Here is a 16,823-nt window from a genome sequence, read left to right on the forward strand (position 1 = left end):
TGCAAGTTGCATGTTAAGGTCACGGAGCAGAAAACCAATCTGTTTTTACAATATGAATTTGGGAATAATACCTACCATTTTCAAGGAGGACATCAGGAATCGTTTTGAAGTTTTGAACTACCTTGATGGGGAACAAGAAATGTGGAATAAATATAAATGTTGCTAAGGATGAATGTGAAAAGAGACTACCAAAGACCTAAAAGCAGAAGAAAGCAACTGGATATTGGAACAAACTATGGAAATAGCCAAAAAAATAAAACCAAAGCTATGAAAGACAAAAATATCAGGAAAGAAGAGAGCTTCAAACCTGTTAGAAGAGATCCAGAGCAGTATTACAATGATACCTGTAAAGACATTAAAGATGGAAGCAGACATAGAAAACAAGGTCTTTCAAAGGATCTTGAGTGCAATCTCAAATTTATTCCAACCTTGAATTTGTAGGATTCTAATGGACAGATAATAACTGATTACAAACATCACATAAAGATGGAAGGATTAAAGATGTCAACATCCAAGATGTATTGGAAGATATTTGATTACATTTAGCATTAAAACATCAGATTAGATTAGCATTGTAGTCATTATCAAATCAGAAAGCTTCTGGGATTGGTGGAATTATCTTCAGAACTATGGCAAGTAACAGAGGAACCTGTAAACGATCCAACCAAACTATGCCACGTCTAGTGAGCAACAGTGGCCAACAGATTAGAAGACATTATTCTATATACCAATATAGGAAACTCAGCAGAGTGTGCATACATAATTTCTACCTGCTAGCCAAATAATGCTTAGAATCACCCAATGTAAAATAGAGTCATGCATAGAAAGGGAGAAGCCCAACTTTCAAGAGGGGGTTAGATTGGGTTAGGTTAAATTAGATTAGAATTCTTTATTGGCCAAGTGTGACTTAACACACACAGAATTTGTCTCTGATGGGTAGAGGGACACAAAACATTTTTAATAATGCATGCTGGATAATTAAGAAAGCCAAAGAATACCAGAATCAAGGTTAATATGTGCCCACTGATTATAGAAAGGCCTTTGATCATGTAAACGTGTCAAGCCGTGCAATGGGAATCCCAGATCACCTCCTTGTTCTCATGCAAAAACCTATTGCAAGTCAAAAAGGCAGAAAATGCGCAGAAAATGAGACAAAGCTGTATACTGTCGTTTATTCAACCTACATGCTGATTAGACAGTCCGTGCGTCGTCTTGGAGAAAATTTATCTAAGTGGTCCTTAAGAGTCGACACTGATTTGATAGCGCACAATCCAATCAATTATTTTAAAAAAAGCACTGCCCACATTCTCGGGCGCCTCATTTACAGTTGATTTTGGTTCTTTCATCTTGGAGCTTGCACGCTTTCTCTCCCATCTATTGGCTGAGGCGGCTCCACGTGTCGCTCCTATGCCTTAGGCGCCTCCCTCTAAACCCCACCCATTCGATTCCATTGGCCCGCTCGGGTCGCTCTATCTCCGCCCCCCGCCTCCCCCGCGCCCCTTGCGTCTTTAACCTCTTCCCTTTGCAGAGCAGCATGATGCCTCTGCCTGCGAACTCCTCCCTCCGCTCGCCGATTGGCCGAGTATTCCTCCTTCCCAACCATTCCCTTTTGACGCCGGGACGGTTCGGGGAAACGTAAGGTGGCAGCTTCGCCAACCTCCCTTCGCTTTGTCCACGTCCAAACGTTCTGGTCCCGCCCTTAGGCTCGCGCTGCGGCGGGGCAGAAAGGAGACCAGCAGGAGCGGCGGAGGTTGCGGCCGTCTCGCGCGCCAGGCCCGACGGCGAAAGCCTCCCGGAAGCGGCCGGGGCGATGGCGGCGGTGCCGACATCCCGGGGCCGTTTTCGGTGGCGGGCGGGACACTGGCCGCTGCTGGTGGTGTGGGCCATCCACTGCCTGTGCCCGCGGCCGGCGGAAGCCCTGGTGGAAGGCTTGTATTGCGGCAAGCTGGTGTGCTACGACGTGCTGGGGGTCAGCCGCGACGCCAGCAAGGCTGAAATCGCCCGGGCTTACCGGCAGCTGGCTTTGCGATACCATCCGGATCGGCAGCGGGAACCCGACCGGGATGGCAAAGGAGCCGAGGCCGCTCAGGAGAAATTCCTGCTGATCGCGACCGCCTACGAGACCCTCAAGGTGAGAGAGCGGGGCCGGGACCGCCCCCTCCCTCCTCCCGGCCTGGGCGGATGCCTCCGGTAAGACCCCCCACGGCTCCCTCTCCCCTTCCCGCGAACGCGCATCTCCTCCCGCCGGTCGCCTTGAGAGAGGATGGAGCAGCTGTTGAGGGGGCCAGGAATGGCTGACGCCGATATGGAGGACTCAGGGATAGAAGTGGCCTTGGTTGCTCGGGCCTCTGGAGTATTTCCTTAGGATGCTGGGTTTTTTTTTCCTTTCTTTAATTGCAGGTCCTTTCGTCCCCAGTCGCTGTGCTTGCACGGGCTGGCTGGGGATGATGCAAAGTGTAGTGCCGTGTTAATGGAGCGATCTCAGGGCTAGGCAGACCCACAGGTGTTAAATTAGGAAAGGTTTCTTAAAGTCAAAACTAAAAGAGAGAGTGCTCTGTTGCATCAGGTTACAAGTCTTTTCTAATCCAGCAGTGTTGTTTTCCCCATAAAATCAAGAAATTTGTCCTGCTTTATCTTTAAAAAAAGGGCTTCTTCAGGAAAAGCGCTCGGCTTTGGCAAATGTCTGTGGAGATTTTCAGTCCTCCAGGTCATGGTTGTCCCAAAGGGGCTTTTTTACCCCCCAAGAGGCAACTGGACTTTCTTGTTTTTCTTTGAAGACGGTTTCTCATCCAAGAGGCAGCTCTGATTGGATGGTGGGGAATGGAAGGATTTATACTCTTGACTGGATGGCAGGTTGTTTTCAAGGAGTACAAATCTTTGGCTTTCTCAATTATCCAGCATGCGTTATTAGAAATAATGTTTTGTGTCCCTCTGGCTCCCTGAGACAAATTCCTTGTGTGTCCAATTACACACTTGGCCAATAAGGAATTCTAATCTAATCTAAAGCCATCTTGAAATCCTTCCATTCCCCACCATCCGGTCAGAACTGAAGAAGCTTCTTAGCTGAGAAGCAAAACATCTTCAAACAAAAACAAGAAAGTCCAGTTGCCTCTTGGGGAAAAAAGCCCCTTTGGGACAATCAGCTTTGGCAGTTACCGGTAAATGGAACCATCCTGCATTAGAAGCAGTATACAGGTGGTCCTTGACTTATGACTGCACTTGAGCCCCAAATTTATGTTGCCAAGTGAGAAATTTGTTAAGGGAGCTTTGCCCCATTTTACAACTTTTCTCGTCACATTTATTAAGTGAATCACAATTCTTAAATTAGCAACACGGTTGTTAAATGAACCTGGTTTTCCTGTTTACTTTGCTTGTCAGAAAAAGTACGCAAAGGGGAATCACATGACTCCAGGACACTGCAACTGTCATAAATGTGAGTCAGCTGTCAAGCATCCAAGTGTAAATCGTGTTACCATGGGGATGCTGTAACAGTCATAAATGTGAAAAAAGATCATAACTCACTTTTTTCAGTGCCATTATAACTTTGAATGGCCACTATGAACTATTGTGAGTCAAGGGCTACCTATATTTGGTACCAGCTTTTAGGGACAACAAGAAGAGAAGATGGGTTCTTTTGTACTATACTTGCGGGCTTCAAGGAGCATTTGCCTAGCAGCGGTAACAAATAACATCTGGGCTAGACAAATCTTTGGCTTGTTTCCACACCACAGTTTTCAGGAAGGGAGCCTGCAGAAAAGTTTTAAAATTAAATCCCTTTGAGGCTTTTCTATGTTCTGAATATTTGAAATGTCAGCATTAGGATTTGAGATGGGAAATAACACATCACATCATGCAGGTGTTTAAAGTGTTCCATGTACTTTAGTAGTGTCTACACTTCTAATTTAAGATTAAGTTTCATTCTCAAACTTCAAAAGAAACAGAATTTCAAAGAAGAGGGCTTTGAGACAGATAATTTATTTGAAGTGAATATTTCCTAACAATGAAGAACAATTGTCATAAATTGGAGCTGTCCTAGAGGCATTGTATAATCCCACCACTGCTATATATGCTTTTTCAAGAGGTGTATTCATGTAAACACGCAATTTAGGTGTAAAAGTAATCCTGTCCTCTAAACTTTATGCATATTTGGTGATATGCCAGGATTCATGGGTGAGTCTAAAATAGCTCTTTAGATTGCACCAGTGTACAGAATGACAGAATACAGATAGTAACATCATTAATTTCCAATAATTTGAATTAGCATATTTAAAAATGATGAAAGTCAGCCATGAAATGAAAATCCCTTGAACTTGACAAGATTAGAAAAAATGAGTTATGAGCATTATTTTTAGAGGTCCCCAAAAGCCAAGTTGAGGATTTTATCATATATTAAAACATTCCTTCTGGATAGGCTGATATCTAAATAAAACCATTAATTTTACTTTTTCTCTCCAGCTTCAATTATATTGTGCTTTTAAGACCATTCAAAATGTTGGATGAGGACTGAGAATGTTTTAAGAAAAACTTCAGCCATGTTAGATCATTGCAAACCAGTCCATGAAGGACTTTGAGTAGTAAAGAATCCTTTGAATTATTAAATATAGGTAATGCTTGACTTTGAGGACTATAAAAATACAGTGGTTGTAATACATATATTAAAAAAGTTTTATTTAGGAATCAATTTTATCAGAAATATTCCTGTTTCCCCTTTTAAGATAAATTCAACACTGAGTGGGCCATAGCTTCACGGTGGAATTTCTCCAGTCCTACTTATCTGTAACATGACAAAAAGCAAGTCCTATACACAGTATTCAACATCTTCCATCTGCAATAGAGACTTTAAAAAAAATTGAAATGAGTAAAGAGTAACTGTCATTCATATTTGAGAAACTAATCAAGATGAATGGTAGTGGTCTGATCTTTATAAATCAATTTTCTATCCCTTATCTCTTATACCTCTTCTAAAGCATCTCTAAAAAAAGGCCTTTCCACTTTCAGTGCCATAAAAATCTGGATGATGAGTAGATAGCAGTGAAATTTTAATGTTTTGCTTCCCTCTGTATTTGCAGCCTTTTTACAAAGTCTGTGGTGTTGAGATTTGCTGTAAAAAGGAGCAATCTTTACCTTGCTTTCAGTTTTTAGCAAACATCTTCTCTGTTTCATTTATTCTTAAACGTAAGGGGTGGGGTACATCTGTTTAGTTGTTAGGTGCAAGAGTGGAAAAGTTTCAGTTCTTTCAAAACCAGACCTCTTTGGTATGTGAAGGTTGGGATAAATCCTTTTCATCTGCATCAGATGAGGAATAGTAAATTGATCAATGAGTAGACAAACAGGAGTATCTCAGATCTTCATCCAAATAACTGCAATGGAAATCTTAGGAAACTTAGCAGATGCTCTGTAATTTCTCTATCCTTTCAGTACATTGAATATTTTGAGAGCTAGGGTATTCTTTCATTAAGTTCAGTATGGACAAAAAAATTATTAACATGATGTCTAATCACACTAAAAGTAATATGTGAAGAAATTGAAGAGGATTTCTGAGTTGTGTGAGTGCAGTTGCTAAAAGTCTTTAAAGCAAGTGAATTCAGGAGCAGTGCTTTCCTTTCTTCTAGAAAAATAAACATTTTATTTTAGAAAATAAGATTAATGGATGGTTAGAGATCCATAGTGGCTTGATTGGAATTATTTTGGGTAAAAAAGACAAATATAAGCAAGGGCGGTAAAGTGTGCTCTTCAGGAAGACTGCATGGAATTGAAGGAAGCATTCAGATATAATTTGTGATTGATCATATTGTTTATTGCAGTCATTTTATAAATTACCAAACTTTTCCTTGCCAGACATTTGTAAAAGCATCAGGGGCAATTTGTCAAATATATATGTATGTCCTCTAGTCAACAAAATTGAGACCCTTGTCTTACCTAAGGAAACATTTCAGCCATGGAGTTATCATGTTATTCTGAAATACAGAGTATTTTTTCATTTGTGTGTAAAATAAAATGTATTGCTTTGTTTAAATTCAGCTTTCTTAGTTGTTTTGTTTTATTGCATAAATATAATTAATTTGTTTTGACAGTTTAATTGCTAAATCAGCAATGCTAGATATATAATTGTCAGAAAACTACATTAAAAAGCATTTACTTATACCAACATACAATTTATTTTCTTTCATTCTGAAATGAAATATTTCAACATTTTAAAAACTGCCAATGCTTTTTCAGGATGAAGAAACTCGTAAGGATTATGATTATATGCTGGATCATCCTGAGGAGTATTACAGCCATTACTATCACTATTATTCTAGAAGATTGGCACCCAAGGTGGATGTCAGAATAGTGATTCTTGTCACTGTTTGTGCCATTTCTTTATTTCAGGTAAGTACTGCATGCTTATATCCTACCTGTTCCAGTATTATCCTCTAGTTTGGACATAATGTGTGGTATTGGATCCAGAATTCCAATTGGAGGGTGGAGGTGAGGAAAATTCCTTCTCTCTTTAGCGCCCATTGTGTGGGGCGCCTACATGGGGAAGAGGGATTTGATTACTTCTCCCTTCATGCTACAGCTCGGTAGGCCAAGGTAAATATGCTAAGTGTTTTTCTTCTTTATGTGAATAGTAAGCAATAAAGCCTGTAAAGTTTTAAACATTGTTCTTGTGCAGATTTTCTTTGGTCAAGACACAGTGCATAGAGGCAGCCCTTGACTTACAAAGGTTCATTTAGTGACCATTAGAAGTTACAACAGCAATGAAAAAAGTGACGTATGACTGTTTTACACACTAATGGCCATTGCAACATCCTCATGTTCACATTATCAAAATTCAGATGCTTGGCAACTCATATTTATGGTGGTTGCAGTGTTCTGAGGTGGGATGGGGGTAAGAGTCATATGATTACTTTTTGCAACCTTCTGACTAGCAATGGGAAAGCCAAATTCACTTTAATTTAATTTAACAACTGCAGTGATTCATTTAACTGCAAGAAAGATTGCAAAATGGGGCAGAATTGACTTCACTATTTCACTTAGCAACATAAATTTTGGGCTCATAAGTTGAGAACTATCTCTAATTTGGTATGTAGGCTTGCCGTACCCTTGCCACAAAGTGGGAGTTGTGTCATTTATTAATATTGAGCTTGTGTATTATGATTCATAAAGCTTCAGATCACTACACATTTCTTTGTTTTTTGTCATGACATGATTATACATAAAAGTATGTATACAGGTAATCCTCACATAATGGCTGCAATTCAGCCTGGTGAGGATTATCTGTCCGTGTTTGAACAAAAGGAGAATGTGATAAAAACACAAGCACGTATCACATGAAAATAATGTATTTGATTTCCTTAAAAATTGCATGTTGTAACTCATACGTCTAGATACATAGGAGCTGCAGAATTTCAGAAAATACGAAATGAACAAGGTTGTACTTATGCAGGCAAAAAGAACACACTCAACAAAGTGAATTTTATATTTAGACCAAGTAGTATAGGGAAAATTAAGGTTAAAGGATTCTCAAAAGTTAAAACTCTAGATAAAATTGAACTTGCCATTTCATGTTTTAGTTCTTCAGCTGGCGGACTAGCTACAATGAAGCTATCAACTACCTAGCAACTATGCCAAAATATCGAATACAAGCTACTGAGATTGCTAGGCAACAGGGGCTATTGAACAGAGCCAAAGAAAAGGGCAAAAGCAGGCGATCAAAGGAAGAAATGCGCAAAGAAGAAGAAGAAATTATCAAAGATGTAATAAAAAACAAAATAGATATCAAGGGTGGCTACCAGAAACCTCGAATCTCTGACATTCTCTTGTTTCAAATTGTTTTAGCACCTTTTTATCTTTGCAAATACATAGCGTGGTATTTTTGGTGGATTTATTCTTTCAATATCAAAAGGCAAGAGTATGGTGAAGAAGAGAAATTATACATCATACGCAAACATATGAAAATGTCACAATCCCAATTTGACACTTTAGAAGATCATCAGAGAGAGTCTTTTCTTGAACGGCAGCTTTGGATAAAAGAAAATTACGAGGTGAGTGATGGTGGCACCAGAGAAGTAACCCCCCTTCCCCCCATAATTTAGGCCTGTTGAGTAACTATAGAAATGATTTTCACAATTTTACAACATTGGTCTCATTCAGCAAAACCCAAATAATTATTAATAGATTTATACTGAGCCACAGGATTAATATTTTATCATCCACAGTTCAATCGTTATCTGGGTTTGACAGTTAAGGTGCAACAGATAATCTCCTACTTTTCATTGGTGTAGAAAGGTCACTTTCTCTTTAAATAGTACACAATAAATGCATAGTCACTATAGTCTCATAAAGTACACTTTTGTTCGTTTCTATAATGTCTAGTTAATAGATTTCTAATGGAGACTTTTTTTTAAAGCTGTTCTGCTTACTGCTATTCACTATTTATAAACACAAGATAGTTCAGGAAGCAGAGTTCTAGAACCAGTTCTTCACTTAACAGTTATGTAACACAATAATCTTATTTGAAATACCTGATCTATGTGGATGAGTCTGCATTTGAAAGTGATGTGTCTGCACTGAAATTTGCAATGAGTTTGTGTAGGCATCTATCACAGACTGATGTGGCTTTCATTAAACCTTCCCTTTTTAGCTTTATAAACAAGAGCAAGAGGAGGAGCTGAAGAAAAAAATGGCACTGGATCCTCGATGGAAAAGATACCGGCGATGGATGAGGAATGAAGGACCTGGAAGACTGACATTTATTGATGATTGACATGTGCGAAACATGTACAATCATGTCACAGATGATTGACAGGATTATTCATATCTAAAATGTTCAGAGTTTAACTGCTGTGTTTCAGTGGTGTCCTAAAACTCAGGAATTAATCAGGGAGAAAACTAGTAACATTTTATGATTTTATATATGTTCATACAAATAAAAGTAAATATGTTAATTATACATATTTTTTCCCACTATTGGTGTGCTATGGAATTAAAACTCTCTGAGGCAGATGCATTAATTCCTTTATACTGCTATTATGTTGGTAGTCCTCAACTTATAACGATTCATTTAGGATCATTCAAAGTTACAACGGCAGTGAAAAAGCGACATGATAGTTTTTCATGCTTATGACCATTGCAGCATTCCCATGGTCACATGATTAAAATTCAGATGCTTAGCAACTGGTTCATATTTATGTCGGTTGTCCCAGGGTTATGTGATCATCATTTGTGACCACCTGAAAGCAAAGTCAAAGGGATGCCAGATTCACTTTACAACTGTATTACCAACTTAACAACTGCAGTGATTCACTTTACAGCAGTGGCAAGAAAGGTGAAATGGGGCAAAACTCATTTGTCTGTCTCGCTTAGCAATGGAAATTTTGAGCTCAGTTGTGGCCATAAGTCGATTACTGCCTGTAATCATCTAGGTATAATCTGCAAAAACTGAATTTTAGGTATTGAACAAATCTTGAAATGCAATTGCCTTTGCTTTCTTCTCTATAAACTTATTTTTATTTATTTAAAACATTTCTACAGTCACCCTCCTTGAAGTTGAGCTCTGGTTGGCTTACAGTCCAAAAAGAAAACAATATTTACAGCAATAAAAACACAAGAAACCATAAAACCTAAAAAAGAAAACTCTGATGCCGCAACTACACTTCTCTGATGTCATTCACTTCAATCTCATTCCATTTTGACAACACCCAATCCCAGCACTTGGAGGAATAATCCTGTTATGAAAGTCACCTTTGCTTATATACAGGAAAAACAATAATGATTAAAGATTGAAAGCAAATGGCAGGTTGGTTGTATCGTTGCCTGAGCTGGCAAAGACAGATTTCCAGTAAGAGCAGGAACAGTACTTTTGGCAAGCATCTGCTGAAATTCCATAGTATTAGATAGTGAAACATGTACAATTGCAACAGTCAGAATTATTTCAACAAATTGGCTAAATCTACATAGGACAAGTTAAAATGTTAATGGAGTATGCCTTATGTCTTTTACAGTCTTTAAGTTTTTCAAAATCTTAGTGTATCTGAAACAGGTAGATTTCTACTGCTGAAAAAATATTTAACTTTTAAACTGCCTTTATTAATAACTGGTATGCAATTTTGCTGATGATAAACTACCTTCTATTCAGAGGTGGGTTGCTCCCAGTTTGGCCTGGATTGGGCGAACCAGTAGTAGCGGTGGCGGGAGGCTCCGCCCACCTGCCCGGGGGCTTCTGCACATGCGCAGAAGCGGCGCATGCACAGAAGTGAACTGGTAGTAAAAAAATAGGAAACCGACCACTGCTTTTATTGTTTAAATTACATCTATCTTCTATTGTTTAAATTCCAGTTCCTTTGTTTGCATTTGAATAAAACAGATATTAAGCCCTAGAATCTGAAACGCATTAACTCTCATGTACAGAGAGCTTTTATATTTATTCATTAGGGAAAGCTCCACTGTGACTAGTGAGATGTGAATTTATGTAACGTAAAACAATCCATCTGGACTGCTTTTGGGAGCATTTCTCCAGATAAATGCTCATGACCATCTAAGGCTAAGCTGAGAAATATCTGAAAGAGCATAATTTCTAATGTAAACAGACCAAAATCAGGATCACCATTACCTTATGTCCCCATTCCCCTGCCTGATGTCTAACTGTATTTAATTACAGCCCCTATTATCCCCAGGCAGGCACACTTTTTGGATAACTTTTTTAAATGAAGCTGCTGACAAGGAGTACAAGGGGAATATGGACAGTGTAGCTGTTAATCTCATTAGGCAGATAGAACCAAGAAATCTACCCCAAAGGAAGGCTAAGCCTGCTTTTATAGAGAAGAGTAATCAACCCAAGCTTCTGCTTTACAGTATGTTACCACAGTAGCTCCCAACTTTTTGGGCACCAAGTACTGTTCCATGGGAGAGGTTTTTTCCGTGGACCAGAGAAGGTATGGTTTAGCATGCTGCCTGCATCCTGCGGATGGCACTTGGCTTGTTTGCATGGCCCAGTTGCTGGCATGCAACGGCCCACTGCCAGCCCATGGGTCGAGGGTTGGGGACTTCTGTTCCCTTGTTTCTCTGAACTAAAAAAATGGTGTTTTGCTTCCTTTGCCTAGATGGTTGTGCATCTCAGCTAAGTGGCAGACAGAAACATATTAGACTTGCAGGAGCATGAGAGATCTTTCCTTAGGATTTGAGTGGTTCTCAGATCAGATGAGGATTTTCTCAAATATAAACATGTACCCTTAAGTAGTTTATGGTAAAATGTTTCTACGCTTTCCTGTTATACATTGTTTTTGGAGTGTTTCCCTAATTACATGTCTTGCTTTGTGAACTCGCAAGGCGTTTTACCACTTTACGCCTACAGTGTTTAGAACAGAAGACTTTTTCTCATTCAATAAGGCTTGATGAGTCATGAGTAATTTTACAACCTCAAAGCCATATTGAATTTTATTTATGTCATTTTGCTCAGAAGTGTAAAATGGGTGCTTTGAGAACCTGAGCATCACAAGTCCGGAGTAACTGTATTTAAACCAGGAATTTCAATTGCTGCTGGTATACCAAGATGGAATCTAGAGGTAGCCAGATGTGGGACAAAGAAAAAGATGGCCAGTTTAATTTAAACTTTCAATGAAAATGATAAAATAATACCACAATGTCTCTAAACTGAAATTTTCTGAGCATTTTGTTTCTATCATCGATGGTAAGATGCAGCTTCTTCATCAATTTGACAGAACTTGTGACAGAAAAGGTTAAAACTAAGTTCTATATTAATTAAATCAGAAATTATTTCCCCAAGAAACATGGGAGTTAACATTTTATATTAGACGAGGTCTATAAGGAAAAATGTCTAGGTCCCTCTTCAGACAACTATGGCTACAATTCTTTGCAGTGAGTGTGTTTATTCAGAAGTAAATTACACCAAGTCCAATGGGACTTGCTCCATATTCTAGTAAGTGTGCCACCCATACTGTGTTAAAGCAAACTTATTTGAATTGTTAGAAATTCAATTCGCTTTGTGAAATAGCTTCAAGAAATGTAATCCCATTTATTTGCAGTAATCTCAGCCTTTGACTTTAGGATTCACATTTATACCTGACTGCCAATGTCTGTATTATTGATAAATTGTTTTCTAAATGGGAAAGTAATTTTGAGAATCATAGATGCTCCATTGTGTCCAACTAGCTTAAATTTCCTCAACCTTTCTGCCTCCAGCCCTTTCCTATTTTTGCTATTTTTCAGTCAGCTTCATTTACAACATATTCCTCTATATATACAGGGCATGTGATTGTGATTCTTCTTTCTTGGTTGTGAAGCTTGGGAAGAGGGTTCTGGATTTTTCATGGTCTTGCTAGAAGGAATTTTTAAAAAAAATTAAATGAAGTCTTTCCTGTGCTTAGATCTTCCAAGAATCTATTCTGCTTCAAACCTCATATTCAGAATAATTTTGCAATGACCATTCTGCTAAGGAAGAAAGATTTACATTGTACATAAGCAATAGCAGTAGACTTAGCAGTAGACTTATATACCGCTTCATAGGGCTTTCAGCCCTCTCTAAGCGGTTTACAGAGTCAGCATATTGCCCCCAACAATCTGGGTCCTCATTTTACCCACCTCGGAAGGATGGAAGGCTGAGTCAACCCTGAGCCGGTGAGATTTGAACCGCTGAACTGCTGATCTAGCAATAGCCTGCAGTGCTGCATTTAACCACTGCGCCACCTTGGCTCTATTTGTCTTTTAAGGTGAATGATAAATGCCATAGTGCTCTATAACTTTAGAATTCAAACAAGCAGGCACAAACACGCAACCTAGGTATCAATAAGTAAGACAAAATTGTCAATAAAAAAGACAAATAAGTCTGTATAATGGACATAGTAGTACTTGGAGACAGCAGAACAAAGGAGAAAGAACTGGAGAAAATCACAAAATACAAAGTCCTGCAAATAATTATGGCAAAAGAAAACAAAAACAGTACGAATAGTGGTTGGTGGCTTGGGTGCAATCTCCAAACATCTGGAGCATCAGATGCTCTCTCTGACACATCTGTCTGTCAGCATTGACAAAATCACTATCGGTCAATTGCAAAAGGCAGTTTTACTTGGAAGGCTTACATCCTGCAACAATACTTTTAACATCATCAAGCAACAACACATGCCTATCATGTCCTTTAGGAAGGACTCAAAACCCTGTTTCCCTGAAAATAAGACCTCCCCAGATAATAAGCCAAATTGGGCTTTTGAGTGCATGCGCTAAAATAAGCCCCCCATGAAAATATTGCAACACAGCAGCAGCCATGAAGTGACCACGCTCGCTGCTTCCTGAACGACAAAAATAATAAGACCTCCCCGAAAATAAGGCCAAGTGCTTATTTCGGGAGTCAAAAGACGGTAGTCTTGACGGTCGTCAAATCCACTCTAAATATCTGGCTGATTGCAATAAATTATAATAATAGTACATTGGCACCAAGATAAAAATCTTTTTCCTTCTCACTGTTCCGAGTGATTGGCTGAAAGAGGAACTTTATACAGCTTTCAAGGTGAGAAGCAGAAAAGGATAGGCAATTCTCTATTCTGCAATATGGAAAAGATTCTTCTATGCCATTCAGAAGAATGGGAATTAGACATTTTTTCCTCTCATTGCCCTACTGCATAAACAGGATTTCAACATTCATATATGTTTCTTTTATTTATATTATGTAAAAAGAAGAGAAAGCAGGGGAATGGCCATGGAATGGTAATGGGGAGCCATCCATCCAGAGAGGAAATTATTTCTGTCCCAATAATAAATAACATAGCTTTACATGTCACAAAATTAAAGAGCAGCTCACATAAGTAGCTTTTAATCACAGTGCTAGCTAATTTGTGTCTTGTTTGGGATCTCATTTATGCCCTGCTTTTAAAAAAAGTATACACCTATGTAACTCCCGAGGCTACCAAGTTGTGTTCTTAAGAAGCTACTGTATGTCCTGCAAGCTTCATTTGTAACTGAGGAACGATAGATCCTGGTTGTCTGCGTTTCTGCTGTTTGGAAAAAGAAAGTCAAAACATTCCACTGACTATGCTCAAAGTACTGGAACATGAAAAGCTTTTTAAAAGATGACTTTGGATATCAGCTACTGTTTCTCAATGTTGCCTGGCTCTAGAGTTCCACAAAACAGTCATCAGCCTTGAAGGATTTTTTAAAATCTCTGACCTTCTTTAAACAGCAAATACAGAACTGTCCAAAATGGTTTTTTTATCATCTGTTTTCAGATGCTAGTTATCGTGAAATTGCCAGCTACATACAGTGCTTTGATGTAAGGAATGGAAATGCAGTAGTAGAAAAAAAAAGTTAGTTGGTGAAGACATGTAGTTTATTTAATTGCTGTCTTTGTAGACAAAATATTTCTTAAACGAAAAGATCCAACAGATGCTAAGCATTATTGTTGTTTTTTGCTCCCCGCCCCCCACACCATACCCAGTGGGGAGGAAGTAAATATTATGGAAATTTTAGTGGCAGCCTTATGGATAGAATATTCTTAAGGCTAATGTTAGTTATGGCATCTTTGTAGAAGTAATATTCCTTGAAAATGTAGACAGAAAGGTCATTTGAGAAAATACAAAAATAGTGTTCCTTTCTATCAAATTTGGAAAGGTGCGGATCTTCTGAAATTGGATGCTTTATTGTATGTTGTGGATCCCCACATTGGGGAACAATAAACAAACCAATACATTTTCATCTATCCTGAGGTAACTGGTTTTGTTCCTGATTGTTAATTCAGATCCTCCTTGATTAAAGAGCACGTTCTTCTATTCATTAGAATATGACAAACATGACAATAATTTTCAAAAATTGAAAAGTCCATATGTTTTTGCAAAGAACAGTACAATAGGGGCCAAACAGCTGATTTCGGTTTCTCTTGGCATTTGCTTTTGTCCTACTTATGACAGGAGATGAAAGCCTCAGATGTGACATGAGCAAGGCACAGGCAGTTCTTGACTTACGACCTATCATTTAGTGACAGTCCAAAGTTACAACAAATCCCTCCTCCCGAAAATATGTATGACTTGGTTTTGAAGTTTCAATGGCCACCCACCCACCCCGCCCCCCATGATCACATTTCAGGTGTTCAACAACTACCTCGCTTTTACAATCATTTGCAGCAACCCATAATCACTATTTACATTTTTGCTGAAAATCGGCATTTGCTTCTAGTTTTGGGTAAAAAAGCCCCATGGTAAACAATGGATTTGCTTAACACAAAAACGGTCATAAAATGGATCTGGTTGCAAGGTGTTCCATTTTACAATCTCACACCACAATGGGTAGACTCCATTATAGTTGTAAATCGACAACTACCTGCACAACATGGACAGGCCCACAATGGTAAGTGAGCACTTGTCTACCCTAGACGAGTTCAAATCACCAGGACCGGATGGATTACACCCCAGGGTTCTGAAGGAACTGGCAGATGAGATCTCAGAACCACTGAACTATATCTTTCAGAGATCCTGGAGCACCAGGGAACTACCAGAGGATTGGAAAAGAGCTGATGTGTTTCCCATCTTCAAAAAAGGGGGGAAAAACAGATCCAGGAAACTATAGACCTATCAGCCTGACCTCAATACTAGGAAAGATTCTGGAAAAGATAATCAAGCAACGAATTAGGGAACACCTAAAAGTAAACAAAGTAATAGCAAAAACCCAACATGGTTTTGTCAAAAACAGATCATGCCAGACTAACCTTATTGCATTCTTTGACAAAGTGACAAAATTAGTGGACCGGAGGAATGCCGTCGATATAGTTTCTTGGACTTCAGTAAGGCATTTGATAAGGTAGACCATAACCTACTACTAGTTAAAGTAGAAGAATGTGGGTTGGACAGCATCACCACCAGATGGATTCGTAACTGGCTGACCAACCGCACTCAAGGTGTAATCCGCAATGGAACTGCATCTTCATGGAGGGAAGTATGCAGTGGAGTACCCCAAGGCTCTGTTTTAGGCCCAGTACTCTTCATCAATGATTTGGATGAGGGAATAAATGGGTAACTCATCAAATTTGCAGATGACATCAAGCTGGCAGGAATAGCCAACACTCCAGAAGACAGGCTTAAGATACAGAAGATCTTGACAAACTTGAACATTGGGCACTATCTAATAAAATGAAATTCAATGGTGAAAAGAGTAAGGTTCTACATTTAGGCAAGAAAAATGAAATGCACAGGTACAGTATAGGTGGTACCTTGCTCAATAGTAGTAACTGTGAGAGGGATCTTGGAGTCATAGTGGACAACCATTTAAATATGAGCCAGCAGTGTGCAGCAGCTGCCAAAATAGCCAATACAGTTCTAGGCTACATAAACAGAGGGATAGAATCAAGATCACGTGAAGTGTTAATACCACTTTATAATGCCTTGGTAAGGCCACACTTAGAATACTGCATTCAATTTTGGTCATCACGATGTAGAAAAGATGTGGAGACTCTAGAAAGAGTGTAGAGAAGAGCAACAAAGATGATTAAGGGACTGGAGACTAAAACATATGAAGAACGGTTGCAGGAACTGGGTATGTCTAGTTTAATGAAAAGGACTAGGGGAGAGATGATAGCAGCCTTCCAATATCTCAGGGGTTGCCACAAAGAAGAGGGAGTCAAACTATTCTCCAAAGCACCTGAGGGTAGAACAAGAAGCAATGGGTGGAAACTAATCAAGAAGAGAAGCAACTTAGAACTGAGGAGAAATTTCCTGACAGTTAAAACAATTAATCAGTGGAACAGCTTGCCTCCAGAAGTTGTGAATGGCGCAACACTGGAAGTCTTTAAGAAGATGTTGGATAGCCATTTGTTTGGAACGGTATAAGGTTTCCTGCCT

The 16,823-nt window shown here is 39.1% G+C and overlaps 1 protein-coding gene across 1 annotated transcript; it reads left to right on the forward strand.

Annotated features, from left to right (window-relative positions):
- The first annotated feature begins 1,700 nt into the window (after window positions 1-1,700).
- Window positions 1,701-8,953, forward strand: DNAJC25 (DnaJ heat shock protein family (Hsp40) member C25). Its single transcript, XM_014054107.2, has 4 exons — window positions 1,701-2,131; window positions 6,220-6,372; window positions 7,560-8,030; window positions 8,630-8,953. Exons 1-4 carry the CDS (start codon window positions 1,811-1,813, stop codon window positions 8,750-8,752), a joined length of 1,068 nt encoding a protein of 355 aa, XP_013909582.2. The 5' UTR covers window positions 1,701-1,810; the 3' UTR covers window positions 8,753-8,953.
- The last annotated feature ends 7,870 nt before the right edge of the window (window positions 8,954-16,823 follow it).

This window comes from Thamnophis sirtalis, unplaced genomic scaffold, assembly GCF_051295495.1.
Source record: "Thamnophis sirtalis isolate CommonGarterSnake01/CBP01778 unplaced genomic scaffold, rThaSir2_p1.2 scaffold_5, whole genome shotgun sequence".
In the NCBI taxonomy this organism is placed as follows: domain Eukaryota; kingdom Metazoa; phylum Chordata; class Lepidosauria; order Squamata; family Natricidae; genus Thamnophis; species Thamnophis sirtalis.

What these genes read in the sequence shown, in the direction of transcription:
- DNAJC25 (XM_014054107.2), top strand. Translation starts at nt 1,811, where the DNA reads ATGGCGGCGGTGCCGACATCCCGGGGCCGTTTTCGGTGGCGGGCGGGA. An exon ending in CCGCCTACGAGACCCTCAAG is followed by an intron (nt 2,132 to 6,219) that starts GTGAGAGAGCGG and finishes ATGCTTTTTCAG; the next exon opens with GATGAAGAAACTCGTAAGGA. An exon ending in GTGCCATTTCTTTATTTCAG is followed by an intron (nt 6,373 to 7,559) that starts GTAAGTACTGCA and finishes TTCATGTTTTAG; the next exon opens with TTCTTCAGCTGGCGGACTAG.